General features: G+C 36.4%; 1 protein-coding gene across 6 annotated transcripts in view; it reads right to left on the bottom strand.

The window, feature by feature from the left end:
• The window catches only part of ROBO2 (roundabout guidance receptor 2), a 647,901-nt gene that overhangs the window by 94,561 nt on the left and 539,895 nt on the right, over positions 1–13,445 (bottom strand). For all 6 annotated transcript variants that reach the window (XM_043893217.1, XM_043893216.1, XM_043893218.1 and 3 more), the window contains exons 11-14: positions 8,703–8,784; positions 8,111–8,273; positions 6,357–6,523; positions 1,634–1,755 (exon numbers count right to left, since the gene is read on the bottom strand). In XM_043893217.1, coding sequence (XP_043749152.1) covers positions 1,634–1,755; positions 6,357–6,523; positions 8,111–8,273; positions 8,703–8,784 — 534 coding nt within the window. The remainder of the gene's footprint in view (positions 1–1,633; positions 1,756–6,356; positions 6,524–8,110; positions 8,274–8,702; positions 8,785–13,445) is intronic.

The following is a 13,445-nucleotide window of genomic DNA, read 5'->3' as shown; positions in this document are numbered from 1 at the left end:
GTTTTAGAGGCTATAATAAAGAGATCTTGAGCATGAATGAAAAGTTGATACTAAGTGAATCAGGCAGAAGACAGCACATTATCTGTTTCTTCACAAAACACAGACACACAGATACAAACACATATACAATGGCTAATAATCTCTAACATGAATAATATGGATATTTTTATGCTAGCTATTGCTTTCATTGCAGTGACTATCATGTGATAAAAACATTTTTCATTGTGAAATAATAGCAGGTAGGTTGACATTCAATAATGCATGGAATTGGACATTCATAGCATATATTAAAATATCAATCTATTTCTTAAGATCCATTGATTTTTACTATAAAGTAATTAATTATAATTAATTAATTAATTACTATGTAATTAAAATTATATACTTTTTTGGTACTGTGGGATAATATTCAGCTCCAAGAATATAAAGATAATTGATTTACATTTAGAAGAAAAGTTCAAAATTAATTTTTTTTGTGCTTCAAGTAACATCATTAAGAAAGTAAAAAACATCACACAGATTGGGAGAAAATATTTACAAATCATACATCTGATAAAGCATCTGCACACAACATGTAAAGAACTCTTATAAGACTATACTAAGAAGACAACTCAGTTTAAAAATGGGCAAAGAATTTGAACAGACATTTTGTTAAAGAGGATATACAAATGCTCAATACATACATGAAAGATTCAAAATAGTCATTAAAGAAATGTAAATTAAAATCACAGTAATATACCATGCATACTCACTAGAATGGCTACAATCAAAAAGCCAGGATAACAAGGGTTGTTGAAGATGTGAGAGAAACTAGAATCTTTAAACATTGCTATAGGAGCATAAAATTGTGTAACCTCTCTGAAAAACATTTTGGTAATTTACCCAAACATTAAGAGTTTAATTCAACAATTCCTAAGTATACATCAAGAGAAATTAAAATATGTGTCTATGTGGACACAAGTGTTCATGACACCATTATTCATAATGGCCAAAAGTGGAAAGAACTCAAAGACGAACTAGCTGACAAACAGCTAAACAGATGTATGTGATACATCTATACAATGGAATTCTACTCTGTAATAAAAAGAAACAAAGTACTGATGCATACTACAACTTGGCTGAACCTCAAAAGCACCATGCTGAGTGAAAAAAGCCAGACATAAAAGGTCACATATTGCATGATTTCATTCACATGAAAGCAAGAGGTGCATTCATACAGAGCAGATTAGTGGTTGCAAAGGGCTAAAGTCCGGGGAATGGAGTGGCTGCTCAAGAGCCCAGGGTTTTACTTTGGGATGAGGAAATATTTTAAAACCAGATCCTGGTGATGATTGTATAACTCCGCAAAGATGTCAAAAAATACTGAGTTGTATACTTTAACTCTGGTGTGTTAATACATCTCAATAAGACCATGTTAAAATTCAGGAGACAAAACATATTATTTATCTTGCAATCTATTTTTATTCTGTTTATACTTTTACCTATTGAATTTTTTTTTCTTTTTTGCCTTTGATTTACCTTGACTTTAAATGGTGAGGGTTTTGATTTTCGGTTTGTTTGCTTTTTTCTTCTCTGGTTTGTTTTCTGAACGGAGTGAAAGAGACTACCATTAGGACGGCCTTTAAAAACTTACCGTCCACGTGACTTGGACAGTGGTGGGAGTCAATACAACCGGAGCGTGGAGGCGGACAAGGACGTCTCCGAGTTCTTTCTGGACTTGTCTGTGGTCCACTCCTTGTGCTGGTGGACTGATATCTAAAGGGATAAACAGTTCCAATCCTTGAAAATTCACAGTGCAACTCCAGTACATATTATATATGCCAATATTACGCCATTAGAAATAATTACAGGGGGAAAATTAAAAATCCTTTGTGATAAACAACGTTAAAGAATATTTATATACATACTACCACTCTAGGATATAAAGTGAGATTTATCTTCACTAAAATAATATTAATAAAAGTGTTGGCGGCCCCTTACCCCCATTCAGTACACTGCTGTGAAAGATCTATTATTTTCTTACTAAAGGATAAAGTGTGGGCTGTAAGACTTCTTTGAAGCATCAGGTTAATACAGATGTTGACACATTGAAGGACTTTCACAAGTAGTTACCGGGGCCAGATTTGAAAACTGCTGTTTAGGAATTTGTTCAATCCCTTTTCCCAATTAGTAGTAGTAGTAGATTGTGTGTTCCTATTTCTGAACCTATTTCAGTCTGGGAGAGTGAAAGAGAAAGTAAGCAGGGGGCCTGGGAGTGAATTATGTGACTGTGTGTGTGTGTGTGGGCACTCAGTTGTATCTGGCTTTTTGCGACCCCATGGACTGCAGCCTGCCACTAAAGGTGAAAAAATGAGGGAAAGAAGGGGAAGAATCCTCCCAAATTCACACAAAAGAATTCTGATGACCAGTTTAACACACTGATAAAATGTTCTATGTAAAATTCTGAACAGTATTCCAATACTGGACAAAAATAACGCTGCTGATTATTTAAAGTGATTGTTGGGGTGAGAAGAACTGGTTTAGAATGACATACTTTCACCATAATCTGTTCTGATCATTTATTCACCATTCACCTAAACATTGTTCCATTTCCCATCCAACAGTTTATACCCTATGTGTCCATTAAGGAAGAAAATAAGATAAATTATAGACATCCAAGTCCATCAAACTGACATCAAACACTGAATTTCACACAGATTCATATCAGCTTCTTCAAGTGGTACACTGCAATGTTGATTTTTTTCTTTAACCACCTCACTTAAGGAAGGAAGTATAATTTAAAATGATTTATTTTCTTAATCTTGCCTTCTCCTGATTTCTCAGGCCACAACACATTACTCTTGCAAATATATTTTTAAGTGCCTATCTCAAAAATAATTTAAACTGGGTGCACTAACTTAAATTGGAACATACAAAATTGAGAACTGGGCTTCCCTGGTGGTTCAGTGGAAAAGAATATCCCTGCCAGTGCAGAAATTAGGAGTTTGATCTTTGGGTCAGGAAGATCTCCTGGAGAAGGAAATGACAACCGACTCCAGTAATCTTACCTGAGAAATCCCATGGACAGAGGAGCCTGGCAGGCTACAGTCCATGGGGTCACAAGAGAGTTGGACGTGACTAAGCGACTAAACAACAACGATTGGGCATTACATTTTGGTAATTTTTTTCTAGCTCTACTTCTTTTTCATCTTTAATGTAACTTTAATATAAACAGCAGAGGGAGTTTTAGACAATATACACAATATATGTACCAATATATCAATATATGTATATATTATTAATATCATGTGAATGCTACTAGTCTTTGCTAATGTATCTATGGTTTACTGTGATATGGATGGTACAAGTATTTGCTGACCTACTGAAATAAGAAATTTGTAAATTCTATAGCATTAGTATCTTCAAAAAATAAGAGCTCACATCGCCAAGTGTTCTTTGCAAAGAAGTGCTTGGCAAAATGCAAAGTTGCTTGAAAGTGTGGTGTCAAAAATGATCCTGACATTCAGACACAAAACATGAGTTTTTCTATTAAATATCTGTTAAGGGAGCATAAGTCTTTTGCTCTGTATGGTCTCTCGACTGGAACAAGCCAGATCACAAACAACTTTTCATTAATCTTTGTTGACCTTTTCACAGAGAAGTTATTTTATGAGTCAAGATTTAGCGACTGGCACTGTTATTGAATGATCAAGAAGGGCCGCCAGATTTAATCACACCAAAAGTCTTCCCCATTCTGTGATCTCCCCACTTTCCATTGCAGTGATGCACAAAACCTATTTCTATCTACACAAGTAAAAAATGATCTGAGTACTACAATTTCTTGACTTAAAAACCATACACCTGGAGAAGGAAATGGCAACCCACTCCAGTATTCCTGCCTGGGAAATCCCATGGACAGAGGAGCCTGGGGCTACAGTCCAAAAGTTAGCCAAGAGTCTGACACAACTAAGTGACTAAACAACAACAAAAAATGAAAAGTAAGTGAAATTTTATATTCTTTAGCATGCATATTTCAAGTCATTTATTAGTTCCTCTTCTATTAGTAAAATTACAGAAGTAATGCGTTTGCACTGAAACCAATGAAACAATGCCAAAAAAAAAAAAAAAAACCTTAGTATCTCTGCTTCTCTCCATTCCTCACTCCCTCTTTCTGTGTCCATTTCCTTTTGAGTAATGTCTGCACCTTGTGTATCTCCCCCGTATATTTCTTCATGCTTAAGCATTAACACAAATTATTTTAGTATATTTTTTGCCCAAAAAGCAGATGATACTTTATACATTTCTCTGTAATTTTCTTTTTTACATACAACTGTACATTTTGGATTTTCTTTTGAGTCAGTAAATGATGACTGAACTTAGTTGTTTTAGTGGTTGGAGTATATTCCACACTCTGCTTGTACTGATACCTATTCAACTGCAGTATTTCCCCAGTTGTGATATTTTAGATTGTCTCTTTTCCATTTAAAATTAGTGCTGCAATAAACAGTCATATATTAAAAAAAAAACAAAACCATACACCTCTTTTTTTTTTTAAGTTCAATAATTAAATTTACTCATTAAATCCACACACATTAAAAGCAAGTGGATCCAGGCAAGGTAAAATAGAACCAGTTTCAGGTCTTCAGATTCCTTGTTGTACTTATTCTTTCTCTCGAGACAGGTTCTTTACCTACAGGCCCTTTATCATCATGGAAAATTAATCACATTACTTCTTAGAGAACAATGGCAAAGTGGCATCCCCTCCTCCCCTGACTGTCATCATGTCAGCAACGTTGCAAAATCACGTGGTGACTTTATTTGACTTGATTCCTTTAAGGCGCCCTTCTCTGTTATAATAGCATGCTAGTTACTATCACCAGGCTACATTGTAATTATAATAATATTTTATGGCTGTATGGTGCTTTTCATAGCATAAAAATACTACTTTGAATTATATCTTGTTCAAAACCTTTTACAAATAAGAAATAATTAACCCTTTCTCAAGAACCCTGTGGGAAGTAAGTCGTAACAAATAATAAAGCCACCATTTCTATTTTATTAATTCCCTTCATCTACTAGTAACAAGGGAAATTTAACATCCCATATTAACCCCTAGACTCCAGCAATTTCTAGTGTGAAGAGACAGGCTACTACAGATGAGATGGGGAATCTTCCATTTTGATCTTATAATATTATAGTTGTTTTTTTTTATTAGTCAAAAGCATCACATACCTCAGGAAGAAAGCTTGATTTACAGCTTCCTGAAACAAATTGTTGCTTTAAACATCTGGTTTAATACCATTTACTGTAAAGATGCTTGTCAGACTTGAGCATGAACATTCCTTGGAGGGCACTTTAACAGATTGCTGGGCACCACCCCCAGAGCTTCAGAGTCAGGGCCTGAGATTTTTTTCTAAGGCAGCCCCAGGTGATGAGATGCTGCTTTTAGGAACCACACCTTGAGACCCACTTTGCAATCAAAACACAATTCTTGAACCATAGGAAGCAATTTTGATATCCTTCACAGGGCTTCTTATCCATTAACATTCACTTTTCATTATGGCAGAATTAATTTCAAAGGAGGAGAAGCATTTTCCCTTCCTTTGAAATATGGGAAAATCCTATGTGCATGTGTCCTCAGTCTGTCAAACTCGTCATGACCCCATGGACTGAAGCCCACCAGGCTCCTCGGTCCATGGGATTTTCATGGCGAGAACCGTGGAGGACGCTGCCATGACCTTCTCCAGGGGATCTTCTCAAGCCACGGATTAAACCCACAACATCTGCACTGACAGGTGGATTTGTTACCACTGACCCACCAGGGAAGCCCACAAATTACATATCTTTAAATTTCTATTATAGAATTAAAATGATGACCAATACGTTTTGCTGTTGTTTAGTCACTAAGTCATGTCTGACTCTTTTGCCACCGCATAGACTGTAGCCTGCCAGGATCCTTGGTCCATGGGATTTCTCAGGCAAGAATACTGGAGTGGGTTGCCATTTCCTTCTCCAGGGGATCCTGCTGACCCAGGGATCGAACTCATGTCTCCTGCATTGGCAGGTCGATTCTTTACCACTGAGCTACCTGGGAAGCCCCCGAAGCCCTACAGTTAAGCCCTACCTTCAATTTCTATGTAATTGTACCAAATTATTGTGTTTCATTTTTCCTAAATAAACCCTGACAGCTCCAGAAAGAAGCTATACTCACTAAGGTGAACGATAAGCTTTCTCTTCTTTCACTGGACCAGGTCTAGTGAAACATTTTAATATGCAATGCAGATGCATTTATCGTTGGTCCGGCCATTCCTTTGTCCTTAAAGACATGTTTGATGCCTCTTTCTAGAACCAGTCATGTTTAGAGTTACTGAAATTACCTTGGGTGCGCACAGGGTCTGACATAGCACTCGGGTCACTGAGACCTTGTGGGTTGATTGCTCTGACCATGAATAAATAGATTGTATTGGGCCGCAGTCCTCTCACTGTATAGAGGGTGGTCTTTACGTGATTTGCCACTGTCTGCCAGCTATTGCTCACCGATTGGCTGAAACGGGAACAGAAATTTCATTTAGAGAACCGTCACGGGGGTCTTGGAAATGGAGTTGGATATCAATGACAAAGGTTAATGGCTGAAAATTAAACACACACACACACAACGCTTGAAGTGTTCAGCCCAATAAATGAAACATTTGGATGGTTTCAGTCTATTCCACAACAAAGCCGAGCCCACCTAACGGAAGTGCCATGCACAACAAAATTAAACTCAGCCCAGGAGATGTGAGAGCCCTTTGCTAAAGCGCAGCAACCCACGAATGAATACCTGTAAAAGGAACAGGGGCCAAGATCACAACATCAAGTTTATACAATAAATACGGTCCTCGCAATGTTTATATATACCTTGAAAAGAATTAACCTGCAGAAAGAATACATGGGCTACAGAGTAAATTATGCCAATACATTTTCCTGTTACAAGTTGTGTTTTCTTTTGCATCAATTCCACATGCAATATTACAATAGAGCCTTCTAAAACTACATATCTGTAAAAGAAGAAAGGAAGCATGTAATGAATATTTTCCCTTGGTCACATTTTTAATAAAATTGTACATTACACAGAATGGTGATTTCACATCTCAGAATAGTGAAGTATCTCTGACTGTGTGTGCGGACCCCTTAACAGATACGATGCCCTTTCACAGCCCTTGGTCTAAGGTCACATGACACTTTTGCTTAGGATGAGGAGAAAATGTGATTTTTCAGGGCTGTCTGATTTTCAGAAGTCCTTATACATCAAAGCATGAAAATTATAGAGAAACACTTGTGAAATCTGAAAACTAGGTACTGATCATTAACTTTAATAGATTAGGGAAATTTAAAATGAAAGTGATGATTTGTCCTTATGTTTAAAAAGGAGAGGCGCTATCACCATATTTATAACGGCAAATAGAAGCAGTTTGAAACTGAATATGAAGCTACATTTTCTCATTAGTATAACAATTTTTTCAAATTCTCATAAGACAGTTTTATACCAGTATTGACTAATTTATAGTCTATATGCCTAAGGTGAGGGCAATTATTCCTAATAACGATTGGACCTAACTTTTCCTTTCAGCCATCAGAAGTGCTTGTAATCAATCTCGTTCACTGTAGTTTTTAATTTTCTCTTGGGGATAGCCAATACATGTAGTGAAATCTATAGCATAAAACACTGGAATTATTTCAAATTCTTCTCTAATTATTAGGAAGTAAAGTTCCAAGTTTCCATGCCTCAACTTGTGTAAATTAAAAAGTGCTTGTGCCTAATTAAATTATGTCCTGCTTAGTTCTAAAGCCAAAATTCTCCTCTTAAATCCCTACAATGGTCAGGCTAAAGAAAAGAGCTAAGTGATGATGTCATAGCTAGATGCCTATATACATAGGCAAGGATGATGCATATTTAATGTTATAATCAAGGTATGAATGAAAAATAAACCCAAAATCTATTCTTGAATAAAGTAAAATACCAAAGATAAATTCTTAAAATGCCCTGATTAAACATGTCCTTAGAATAAAACAGCAGGATAGCTCACTTGAGATTTCAGGATATAGGAGCTAAAGCAAAAACTCAATGGAGAAAAACGAAACTGTCTCATACCTGAAAGCCTCAATGATATATGCACTTGCTGGAAGGATTCCAGGGGTACCTGGTTGCCAGGACAAAGTGACACTGTTCTTAGTAACATCAGTGACCTGTGGTTTGGATGGTGGTCCAGGTAGGTCATTTAAATCATAATTTTTACTGATTGTTGCTCCAGATTCTATAGAGGACAAACAGAACAAAATTCATTTCTGATTGCATCAGTTGACAACAATGCTTAAAAGACAGAAAATAGCCTGTTAAAGAATTTGAATAGACGGCAATTTATCTTCATGAATCAAAAGTATATAAGTGAATATTTGTTTTTTCCCTATAGATCAGAAAAGATTTACTTCCACACCTGATCACTCAAACTGCTTGTTCTTCAGTCAGAGAAAAGAGTAAGATTATCAAGGACAAATGTATCAAATTTCATATATGCAATGCTATGCGCCAAGCAGGGTAGAAATGAAAAAGTGGCATAAAGCTTAGTTTTTACAATCAATAAATTTAAAATCTTGCTTTCTCTTTAACTTGTTATCTGATAATGAGCTAGTCACTAAAACTGGCTCAAGATTTCTTCTGTTAAAATAATTCACAAAGAATTCACCTGTCACATCCAGCACAGCACTCCAGGAAGTCTCCCCACTTGAACTTGTAGCCACACAAGTGTAGGTGCCAGTATCAGAAATCTAGTGTCCACAGAAGGGAGGGAATAAAGCTGTTTTAATTGATTGGTAGGATGATTACTCAATCTCAACAAGGCAATATCTGACTTCTAAAATGTGCTATATCATTTGGCTGTTGGAATTATACACTAGAGTAAATCATACATCCACATGAAATATTAAAATAAGCTCATAACAGTGGTTCAAAGATTCTTATTATATTTCTACAACTAAATGTTCTTTGTCTATAAACTTTAGCAGTTTTCTATTTGCCTCCATGGAAATCCCCTTATCTGGTAACTCCACTTTATGTTGGGGCTTCACTGTATCAGAGTTAGATACGGATAACTCAGGAGAGAATTTTTCAGAATCCTATAAAATCCACACTTTCCTGGTAGCTCAGGCAGTAAAGAATCTGGCTTCAATGTCAGTAGTGTAAAGCTGTCCTCTTTGCCATCAATAAACTGTATTTCACAGGATAAAATATACCCGGGAGTAAATAAGCATTCAGATACCATGGAGGTGGGGGGCAACACTTCTTTTTTTTCTAAAGGTATGGATAAAAGTGAAAAGGGAAAAAAAACTTTTTAAAATGGGAAACTGAATCTTTCCTTTTAAAGACTGCAGTACTCACATTAAAGTTGTAACAGTGTAACAGTGAATGAAATAAAGTTGCATCATTAAAAACAAATAAATTATACCTATGGAATCATTGCAATACAGAGCTAAAAGGGTCACAGAACTTAATTAATAACATAACACTTTTAAAAGTATATTTAAAACCATCATCGGGATTGGGAATACATGTAAATCCATGGCTGATTCATATCAATGTATGACAAAACCCACTGGAAAAAAAAATAATAATAATAAAAAAAAAACAAAAAAAAAAAACCATCATTCACTGATTACTTATGTTTAGTTCAGTTCAGTCACTCAGTTATGTCCCCCTCTTTGTGACCCTCATGGACCACAGCACGCCAGGCCTCCCTGTCCATCACCAACTCCTGGAGTTTACTCAAACTTATCTCCATTGAGTCAGTGATGCCACCCAACCATCTCATCCCGTCATCCCCTTCTCCTCCTGTCTTCAATCTTTCCCAGCATCAGGGTTTTTTCAAATGAGTCAGCTCTTTGCATCAGGCGGCCAAAGTACTGAAGTTTCAGCTTCAGCATCAGTCCTTCCAATGAACACCCAGGACTGATCTCCTTTAGGATGGACTGGTTGGATATCCTTGCAGCCCAAGGGACTCTCAAGAGTCTTCTCCAACATCACAGTTCGAAAGCATCAATTCTTTGGTGCTTAGCTTTCTTTATAGCCCAGCTCTCACATCCATACATAACTACTGGAAAAACCATAGCCTTGACTAGATGGATCTTTGTTGGCAAAGTAATGTCTCTGCTTTTTAATATGCTGTCTGGGTTGGTCATAACTTTCCTTCCAAGAACTAAACGTCTTTTAATTTCATGGCTGCAGTCACCATCTGCAGTGATTTTGGAGCCCCCCAAAATAAAGTCAGTCACTGTTTCCTCATCTATTTGCTTATACGTTAAGTAGTTAGAATAGGAAACAGGAGTCCAGAATGGTGGTGGCTAAAAGACAGGGAAGGGAAAAGCCCACGAAAATAGAACAAAGGAAGGTTCGAGGACCGGAGTGAGGACCTCAGGTAGAACAAACAGCACTCCTGGAGAGCCCAATTTACATAAGGCAGGCCCAGAGGGAGGAGAAAAAACATATAAAAAGAGGAACCAAAGGACTGGGATGCTCTCGCTCTCTCCTCTCTGCATCTTTTGGGTCAGCATGCCCTCATGCCTCGAGGATGTATCTTCCTTTATTTTCTAAATAAAACTGAGCTCTAAAATGGAGCTGCAACACTGATCTGTCCGAGAGCTAGCTGAGGCACAGTCTGTCTGAGAGCTGTGACATGCCAAGGGCTTTAAAGTCCGTCACTTCAAAATTTGTTGTGACAAGACATAACTGAGTTAATCATACACTCCACTGACACTTAAAACATTTTTGTTATTCATTAACTAGTGGTAAAAGATTTGAGGAATAGTTAATAAAATAATCAAGAGTTCTCTTTTATAAATGTTAAAGGCTAAAGATTCTGTGATTATATCTTGACAAAAATTCCAACATCAGTAAGATGTAAATTAAAAGCCCTCCCTGTGGTGGAGCCCCATGCGCTGACATTACAAACAACATTCATTCACATTAGTTTAGGCATGAAGGCAAAGTGAGACTGGGAAGAGAAACGGATGATCAGAGTAAGGCAAAGCAGAAGATACAGAAGTAAACTTCCATGATGAACATGAGTCTACTTGTTGATAAAATATGAGTGCATGGAATAAATAGTATCTGCTGGGTTCAAAATCTAAGTGTACTGATGACTCACCTTCCACAATTGATTCTTGGGTAAATCAGTAGTGCCTAGATGTTACTGTGGTTCCACCATTTTAATTGATTTTAAATGTCATTGTGGATTTTAACTTAAGTTTCAAATTGCTCTGGGATGTCATTCTTTGCTATATTATCTCTGTACAATTGTCTTCTATTATGCCAATGGATGATGGGGGACAGCCATTATAGAAAAAGCATTTTTTCAAATGTGGCTATGCACGCATTACAGTCATTAGAAATCTTTGCATTTAAGAAGTATCACTCACAAACTAAATATAATGAGTCGAGGTTGGATTTTAATGGGATGTTCATTTGAATATGGTCTGTGAAAGAGTAAAGAATTTGCATTTTATTATAGCAGTTGAACTAAAATGTAGCACTTGTTATTATGTGCAAATGCTAAAAGAAGAATAGGTAGGTAATGCTTCTTAACTGCATCTCCTTGTCATTATGTAGAGATACGAGTTTGACATTAGCTGTGGTAGGTAGGTTTTAATGAGTATTAGAATATTCTACTTCCCAAAAGAAACAGAGTCAGTTACCAATTAGCTGGACCATAAGAATATGGTGCTCAGCACACAATTTTCCCCCTTTGCATTAAGTGCTAAAAAAGAAGGTGAGACACAAAGAAATATGACCTATGGAAACCCTCTTTTGACTGTATCAGTGAAGTACTGTAAAACATTGTATTTCCTGTTAAAGACAGTCATCTTACAGAAAAAATAACATTTTCATTATGGAGTTTTATCAGAAGTGATATGAGAAACCTAAATATCATTACTAAAGCTCAGTCTTGTTTCACAATCATCATTACCACATTCATTTTTATTCCTTAACTTTAAATAATATATTTTCTGGTCATGAGTGTTTTGTATCTTTCCTATCCTTCTGCTCTTATTTTTAACCACATGTTTTAAAAAGAGACAATGTGATGGCACACTCTCACCTACTTTTCTCCTTGTGTAGTTGGCTGAAGACAAGCCCCCATACGTAGGCATCTATGAAAGACTACTTAGAAGCCTGACAGAGCGCTCAAAATTTCTTTGACATCATCAAGCACCCACCTTTAATTATTAATTTTAAGCACTACTGGGGGGTCTTGACTGTTCAAATACACTCTTTAATATATCAGCACAGTGGGAATGTATTATCATCTGTGGCTCCAAAATTCTGCCTTTGACTCAAAGAAAGAGGCTAAATTGTTTACTCAAGGAGAGTTGGCATTAATTTTTAAATAACTCCCATTTTATTGAAAGAAGGTCTAGAATTAATTTATAATTAACAAAGGTGAAAAACCTGTATAATTTTTCTTCAAATAAAATTTGACAGCATTTTGTCTACTTAGAGCAATGCCTGTCTCAAAATTAAAATTAAAATTACACACATTCACTTTAATAACAAGTTAAAGATTTGTATTTGTGCATGTGCACACTATAAAAAAGTTATTCTTCCTTTTTGTTAGGCATCTGTATTTGCCACACCTGATAAACATGTGATTGCAAATACTTTTCTCCTTGTGAAAAAAAATGCCTGTGGTGATCATTTGAAAATACATGTAATAACTATTTTATCTTATTCCTCTGGCTTCTGAATGGGAAAATTCAACATCTTTTTGTTTGTTTCGTTTTTAATCACCTTGGTTCCCAATTTATACCTAGATACCAGATTCTACCAACTGTTTTTTCACTGAATCATTTTCAATCAATATTTCTTCATTTACTATCACATCAGTCACCCTAATTCAGGCCCTCATTCCCAGTCTTATGACTATTCTGACATAGTCTGGAGCTTTAGCATAGTACTTGCTATATGGAAGGGAGGCTTTCTATATTTGGTTGAATTAATTGAATATACTTGCATAGGGCAGGTGGTCCCCATGACAACATCCTTCCGGTACTGACACCTTGTGTAACCACTCACCTCAAATGTGTGAGGGACCTATTGACTTACTCCTGGCCAACAGAATATAGCATGGGTGACAAGATGTCACATTTGTAATTGTTATATAGGGTAGTAATCATGTCTTGCTAAAAGACAGGATTTTGATTTTGAGGAAGCAAGTATTGTTGATTTTGAGGTCTTGTTGATTTTGAGGAAGCAAGTATTGGGAATATCGACATGGTAAGAACCACAAGCAACCTTCAGTCAACAAGAAGCAAGAAGCTGAGGTCACCAGTTGGAAAGCCATTAGGAACTGAATGCTAACAACCATTTTGTTTGAAAGCAAACTGATATGCAGTCAATTTTCAGATGAGACTATAACCCTGACTAAAGCTTTCCCAGA

Source organism: Cervus elaphus, chromosome 31 (genome assembly GCF_910594005.1).
Source record: "Cervus elaphus chromosome 31, mCerEla1.1, whole genome shotgun sequence".
In the NCBI taxonomy this organism is placed as follows: Eukaryota; Metazoa; Chordata; class Mammalia; order Artiodactyla; family Cervidae; genus Cervus; species Cervus elaphus.
The sequence above is the reverse complement of the archived record's forward strand: the minus strand, read 5'-3'. Positions and strand labels throughout refer to the sequence as shown.